This window comes from Setaria viridis, chromosome 4 (genome assembly GCF_005286985.2).
Source record: "Setaria viridis chromosome 4, Setaria_viridis_v4.0, whole genome shotgun sequence".
NCBI classification, from domain to species: Eukaryota; Viridiplantae; Streptophyta; class Magnoliopsida; order Poales; family Poaceae; genus Setaria; species Setaria viridis.
Genome location: NC_048266.2, coordinates 22425350 through 22433506, shown reverse-complemented (window position 1 = coordinate 22433506; position 8157 = coordinate 22425350). Strand labels below are relative to the sequence as shown.

Genomic DNA, 8157 nt, shown 5'->3' with positions numbered 1-8157 from the left:
AACATTTAAACTTTTGTCCAAAATAAATTCAAAACAACATTTATCTAACTAAAATGTACTTAATATATAAGTGAGCTTACTCACAATTTTATTAAATGCTATATAACTAAAAATTTATTAAATACGATTGATCGTCAACATCTATTATATGACCTGATCGATTTGAAACATTGGTACCTAATTATTCTCTTTCCACATAAATTGTATGATATGTCATCACTTTTAATGATCGAGAATGAAACTCACATGGAACTTACATCGACAATGGTCTAAGGGTCGAACTCTCCTAGTTCCACTTTATGATGTTGAGCTGGTTCACGCATTGCACCTTTTTTCGGCATCGTCATCGTCTGCGTAACAACGACATGAAGTATATGACTAATACACTAAAGTTTTGTCGAAAACATTTATATGTAATTCTTCCCAATTTGAAACACAAAATTAGCAGGGTCTTCACTTTCACGATTCCACTGTTGATGATTAAAATACTACTCTCTATGAAATTATCCGCACAGAAACAGAAACAGCTGTGCGCCTTTTGACGATACAGCTTAATCAGCTACTGTGTCATATCAGCAGGTCATCATGCCTTGGGCTTGGTCTGCTGGGGAAAGCAGCCAGAGTCCTAGCTTTACGGGAACAAACCGTTACTCGACGCCACGCATCAGATTTAGAATAAAGGAAGACCTGCTAAGCACGCATTGGATAAATTCTGCACGGAATGGTCCAATAATCGTTAGCGATGGCGGGGCCGCAGGAGCAGGACCTCGGGCTGCACGGATGCAGCCTGAAGTTTAACGTACGCAAGGGACAGATGCTAGCTCTAGAAAGTCGTCTCTGGTATTCAGCCAAATCAAAACCATATATATATATATATATATATATATATATATATATATATATATATATATATATATATATATATATATATATATATATATCGAGTCACTCACATCTAAGCACGGTGAACCCTCGTATGCTCTGCCACATATCGCCACCACCACATCTATAATCCAAGTAGTGTGCGCCAATGGAGCCAAGTAACCATGATAAGAAAGCTAACGAGCGTGTGCAAGACCTCACCGTGGTCCGGCGACCTGAGCTCCTCAGGGCGGCAAGCTCCGGTAAGTTGCAGCTGCTACAGGAATTTCTCAGCAAAGAAGACGGAGGATCAGCTGCGGCCGCTGCGTTGGCCCGCGAAGTCTCCATTCGCTTGGAAGAGGCCCAGGCTCCTATACTCTACCCATCAGCCGCTGCCACCGAGGGAGCCTCTGCGCTCCATGTGGTTGCGGTCAGTGGAGACAAGCAAGGGTACCTAGAGGTGGCGGAGGCCATCTGCAAGAAGGCCAGCCAGTTGCTGTTCACCTGCGATGGCAACGGAGACACGCCGCTGCACTGTGCCGTGCGGGCGGGGAACGCTCAAATGACCTCCCTGCTTGTTGGGCAGGCTGACGGCTGCGACCAGAAGAAGACCATGGTAAGGATGCAGAACAAGCGCGGGGAGACGGCTCTGCACGAGGCCGTCCGCTTTGGCCACAAGACAGGCATGCGTATGGTCGAGGCGTTGATGGCCGAGGACAAAGAGTTGGCCCGTGTGGTTGCAAGGGATGGTACGTCGGCGTTGTACCTGGCAACCTCGCTGCATCACAACGATATTGCTCGTCAGTTGATATTTCAGGACGAGCAGCTCGCGACCTCCGGCCCACTTGGACAGAATGCCTTACATCCTGCTGTTCTCCACAGCAAAAGTAAAGTATTCCTGACACTTAATATTAAATCTATTTCCTCCATTTTGTAGTAGTTATCATTATTCTAATTTTTTTCCTAAGTCTAACCTTTTTATCTTTAACCATTATTTTTTAAAATTTCTATAGTTTAACCATTTTATCTTTGACCATTATTTTTTAAAATAATTTCTATAGTTTAACATCATAATATTTATGTATTTGGATTCACCATAAGAAATGTTTTCATAATATATAATATGTGTGCTGTTAAACTATATGTATTTTTAGGATATGATGGTCAAAGATATAAATATTTGACTGAAGATAAAACTAGAATGGTAACACATAATATGAAATTAGTAAATCAGCGAGAATATATAGGAAACGTATGACAAGATAATAAGCAATTTTTAAAAAATTTTAAGAGCTCATAAGTTATGAAAAACATGAAGGCCGGTCACCAGTGACTTATTCATAAGTAACGGCAGCATGGAGGCCTATCACTTACCATCTCCGACAGGCTTTGCAGCTCCTTAGGCTCTGGGTGATGCACAATAGTGATGGGCAATAACTATTGGGCATCATAGCTATATGTCATAAGGGATGGCCCGTCACCTTTTATGAATCATTAGTGACAAAGTTTATGTGATGGGCGCCATGCTCATCATTTGCCCACCTTTTAGCCATTTTCACACAGTGAACTAGTGTTTGCTTCTGAATTCAAACTCCAACGCCAAACATGGAGCTTTCGATATTCCAGGCATATTCTCTAGGTTTGCAAATGTTGAACGTTGCTAATGCTAAGTACAACCGGCTAAGGCTATACCTAAGAATTTCTGCACGAGCTCAAGGAACCAGTACTCAAGTAGCACAACCAAATTGAAATCCCCTTGTGCTTCCTCCCCCCTACGTACCTCCAAGACTTTGCCAATTGCAATATACCACCAACTCTACAACATACAAACCTTGTATACATGTACCACTTGATGATGAGAGTGTTCGTGAAAGAGTCGATACGCACATACCCAAAATCTGCAGGATCCATTTGAAGAGAGCAATGGCGGAGCCAGGAGTGGGGCGGGGGTGTTGGGGGGGGGGGGGGGGGCAGCCTATAAGCCCTTATAGGCCATGGCTGGCTTCACCACTGGAGGAGAGTATAAGTTACCTGAGTTAGCGATTTGTAAGTCGATACCTTGGTTACACCGGACTTTGTAAAACATGCAGTTCTTTTTTGATATAATGGATATTAATGAATATTCCCGCTCATATGTGCGGTTTTCCAATACTCCAGCCATCCGAAATTGTAGGTTGTTTTGGGTTTTCTAAATATAGTGTATGTCTAGATACATACAAACATCTATGAACATAGAAAAGTCAAAACGACCTACAATTTGAAACAGAGGGCCTTTTTTGTTTTATGTTCTATTTTTCCCCCAAAGGAGAAAGGTAGAATTTGTGCTATTTGTATCTTGTACTGCAGTTCAGTTTCCCTTTTAAGTTCCACTACTGATTAACTGTACTTGCAGAGATGACAAGAGCTCTACTTAAACTGAACAAGGACCTACTGGTCAGACAACAGGACCTCTCTGGAAGTACGCCAATGCACTTCGCTGCATCAGCAGATGATCCTTCCCTCGAATTCTTCGTATATGTCTTCATGGAGAGGACTCTCGAATTTTACTCGTTGGGCATGTACTTCGCACCGCAGAATTGGCTTATCAAATTATACAGGTGCTTGAACCTTCCTCTCTACCAACTGGTGGATGCCGATCCATCTTCAGCGTTTCAGCCTGACAACGATGGGCTGTTTCCGGTGCACGTCGCTGCCTCGGCAGGCAACCTGGTTGCTGTAATCATCTTGCTCATCATGTGCCCTGGTTGCGCTGGATTGCGTGATTCTCAGGGCAGGACCTTCCTTCATACTGCTGTTGAGAAGAGGAGTCACAATATTGTGAAATTTGTGCGCATGAGACCACAGTTTAACTCAATCCTGAATATACAGGACAACCAAGGGAACACTGCTCTGCATCTAGCTATCCTTGAAGGACATTTGTGCATATTCCAGACTCTCATCATCAACCCACATGTTCGCCTGAACTTGCCAAATCATGAAGGGAAAACCCCCATGGATCTTGCCGAGAGCAAAGCTCTACCAGGCTTTTATTTCGGGATGGTAAGTAATTCGACTACCCTTAATCTTTATTTTGCATTTATTTAGAAAAAAGATAAAATCTTAATTAATTCTTTTTGTACGAATAATTGTCACTTGAGAAATTTTTTTGTCTTAGCCCTAGGATATATTAGTGCTACACGACGTAAAGTTCCAGTGAAAAATTATCACAAATTAATACTCTTTAGTCTGTACTAGACACTGACGGTTGAGAAAAAACGATTTATTGCAAAGTATAATAAACCTTCTTGTACGTTTTGTCTTGCAGCATGCACAGCGTAGGATTCATGGTACCCTGAGTTTTGTAAATGCTCAGAATGGTAACTGTCGCCGTGATCGTTTCAAAGAAAAGCTTGTTCCAAAGCTAAACAAGGATGAAGAGTCAAAAAAGATAACGGAGTTCGCACAGATTGTGGGCATCTGCTCGGTGCTTGTCGCGACGGCCACATTCGCGGCAGTCTTCACAATGCCCGGCGGTTTCAGGACCGAGGACAGCGCGGGTGACACGAAGGCACCCACCGCTGCACCAAGCCCAGTTGGCCCCATCGGGACACCGATCTTGGCTGGGAAATATGCTTTCGACGGGTTCGTTCTCGCCAACACATTGGCATTCAGCTGCTCAACAATAGCCACCTTCAGTCTCGTCTACTGCGGGATGGCTGCAGTTGACGTAGAGAAACGGATCAAGCTGGTGTCCATCTCGTTGGCATTGCTCAACGGCGCCGCCAGAAGCTTCTGCGCGGCCTTCGCATTTGCGCTCTATCTACTGCTTTCTCCCGTGGCCCTGGCGACCGCCATCGCCACGGCCACGATGACAGCTCTTGTGTTGCTCGACGCACTTCGCTTCCTGTGGCTGCTGTTCGTTGACACAGTTATCGTCCTTAACAGAAGGGGAGGCCCGGCGCCACTGGTCAAGTTAACAACTGCATTCATAGTAAACATGGTGTATCTCTTCTGGCCTTACATCATAATCTTCAGCCTGCTGGGAGGTCGTAATAAGAGCCCCTTGAACTCAACTTGACTCATCTGTTGGGGTATATGTGATTCAGGACAGCAGTGAATGATGGATCCGTGCATACTGAGCCAAGATTGTCCCGCATTTATTTTATTGTTTTGAGAACACTTCTTTGTGAGCTACATTTTAAGTCTTGAGTATATTTGTATGTATCGGTGGGTCGTGGGTGTGACTTGTAAGTCGCTCCTGTACTTGCAACGATGTACCTCCTTATAGCTGTTTGTTTGTTTCTAAATTGATTAATTGACACGCTCCAAAACTATGATGTTCTGAATAATTCGACTTTTTTTATGGTATCTCCTTGTATCTATAGAGATTTCTATGGTACCTACACTCTCTTAAGTTGTACTGGTACAAACTATGCCGATCATCCATTTAGAAGAGATAATATGGACAATTTTCTCCTAGGTAATTGGACTTTTTTTTTGTTTTCTCAATTGTTGGGAAAAGGATCCCGGTCTAATTCCGCTTCTCCAGCGAAGGGTTTTGTACAAGTTGGTTTCCATGGTGAGAAGGCATAGGAAGGATAGTTGGCGTGACAGTCAACGGGCAGCCACGGTCAGGCTTCACTAACAGGTCGAGTTTCAGGAGCGAAGCATGTTCAAAGGTTTGACTGCAAAGGAGGCCCGAGGAGCATCAAGAAAGTCCACGGCGACCTCACCGGCCTTCGCAAGACAAGAAGCCTGGCAAGTGCCATGACAACAGCAAGAGGTCTGTCTAGAGCTTGCGTATTGAGTTTTACTTCTCATAGAAAGATCATTGTGCCCTCGGATATCCGCATAATATAGTTACTGCAAGAGTAAAACATTGTAATTGCATAAGCGCCCCAAGCTCACCCTACAACACCAAGGGTAGTCGCATTGTAATCTTACTTTTGGAGATTAATCGTGAATTATCCCATTTATTTTCCGAGAACTACTTCAGTACTCCTCTTTTAATTTCTAGCACTAGTCTTAAAGCAGCCCATTTGTTAATTAAGTATTTTCTTACTTATTACTTTTCGTCTGAGCCTACCCTTCTTGCCCAGCCCAGCCCATGCCTGTCCACCGTGTGACCCACCACTAGCGTTGACTGCTCATCACTTCCTCCCTATCCCCATTGTTTGTGCAGTTTCGTGTGCTTGGCGAGAGCTCTTACGCGGATGGCAGCATGGGTGGCACCACCCGAGCGGCGCTTAATGGCGGGCCGAGAGTGACGTGGCTCCATTTATGCGTGTATCCTAGTACCGTTTCGCAAGTCGCTTCCTTGCCTTGTCATCTCATCCCACTGACTCTTCTCAATTACTCCTAGAATCTTTCTGTCCAATCTCGTGCCGCTGACTCTTCGCAATTACTCCTAGAATTTGCACTTTTGTCCAATCTAATTAGCGATTTTGGTTCGATGGAGGTTAGACCTCTTGCCAGGCACACAAAATGCAGCAAAAATGGGGATCGGGGGAAGGGACAAAGCGATCGATGCGGATGGGGATTGATCACGTGGCGCACAGGCATGGGCTGGTCAAGGGTAGCGCCAGCCCATCCAGGACCCAGACAAAAAAAATAATTAAGAAAATAGTTAATTAATTATTGGACTGTTCTCAGATTCATGCTAGAAATTAAAAGAGTACTGTAGCCAGTTCTCTTATTTAGTTATTTTCCACCTTTTATTGTTCCTGTTGTTGGCAAAATTTATTTCCTAATAGTTGCATTGTAGGGATCGACACAGCTTAGATCCAGTTCAATATCCCTTCAGCCCAAAATAAAAGTTTAGCAAATCCGCAAGGATCTAGAGACCCATAAGCGCAAAAATCCAACCACTCAAAGAAACTCTCCCAAAACAATGAAGCAAACAATTTACCCAACACGATCATCTAGAGTGAATAAGAATTGGGGATCGGATGCTGGTGAAATTCAGATCAATGGCCGAGGTGTTGAGTCGACTCACCTCGCCTTTTTTTGGCAATCTAGACACCTATGAGTGAGTAGAAAGTCCCTATCCATTTAGATAACTATCCAGTTGTTGAACAAAATATATGGTTAGAAGCAATTCAACAAAGTAGCAGAGCCATCGTGGAAGAACTACGCTGAAACAATCAGAATTTAGAAGACTACACTAAAGCAGAAGCGATATTGAATGACATTCCAAGGGAAGGCCCCAAAGCACTTACACAAACATATATGCATATGAGGTCAAAAACTGCCCATGGAAGAAAAAGGCTACCACCAAAATCGCTTCAGCAGCAGATTTCCGAAGCAAAGATCCATTGGAACAAGAATAGCATGCAAGACTCGAAGTGATCCAAAAACATATTCGAATCAAGAGAAAGCCCTCCAAGGAAACACAATGAAGAAAACAACACTAAATTACCAGAAGAAATATCCAGAGCTGAAAATCTGTTAGCCCAAATGGATGTGTAACTCTTAGCACTGGAAGCCACCCACGAGGCGGGAATTCCAAACTTGGTGTTGGCTCAAGAATACATAAATGAAAGCAATCAAATTGCACTAGAAACCGCATCGCTGATGGAAACAATTGATGTCTTTTCTATGTTCAGTGGGGTTGCAAATCTACCCCTGGCCAGTAGGCTACAAGCCAGCAAAGTTACCTACCTTCGAAGGTGAGTCATACCCAAGATAATTATTAATGAGCAGTGGCCTCTGCGTATGGAAGCAGTCTAGGAAAATGATCTATCATTGCAGCGTAGAGTCGCTCAAACATGGCTTGCAAATCTGGAACCTGGGTCAATTTATAGTTGGGAGCAGCTCAGGGACTACTTAAGAACTTCTAAGGGTTCACCATACAGGTAATACCTCTACATATCATTTCAATTACATGCGGCAAGAAAAGAACCACTAGAAGAATACATGAAGAATTTTATTCAGCTCAAAGCTCAAGTAACAAATGTCCTCGTTTCAATAGTAATCGAAGTCATTGTTAGAGGTCTCATAATAAGGCAGTGTGCCTCAGTACTTTGCACAAGGAACTGTATCAGAGCTCCTTCCGATGATTGCCAAGTTTGTGAAATCTAACAACCTAATGATAGGGATGAACCATGGATCCAACAAAATTCCCCGTATAAAAGCTTGAGACCTAGTGGCACCAATAACATTAACAATATAACTATAGAGTCTGTAGTGACTAGGCCTAGCGAAGAAGAGGAGGAAGCAGTACAGGCACACCTAGGGACCCTTTAGAGCTCTATCGTAAATTTCACCCCTAGGGACCCTTCAGAGCTCTATTGTAAATTTCACCGAAAGGGAGCAGGT

The 8157-nt window shown here is 43.5% G+C and overlaps 1 protein-coding gene across 1 annotated transcript; it reads left to right on the top strand.

The window, feature by feature from the left end:
• Positions 1-954: 954 nt before the first annotated feature.
• Positions 955-5208, top strand: LOC117851728 (protein ACCELERATED CELL DEATH 6). The gene is made up of 3 exons (XM_034733605.1): positions 955-1748; positions 3254-3900; positions 4166-5208. The coding sequence occupies exons 1-3, from the start codon at positions 1031-1033 to the stop codon at positions 4916-4918; spliced, it is 2118 nt and encodes a 705-aa protein (XP_034589496.1). The 5' UTR covers positions 955-1030; the 3' UTR covers positions 4919-5208.
• Positions 5209-8157: the final 2949 nt, after the last annotated feature.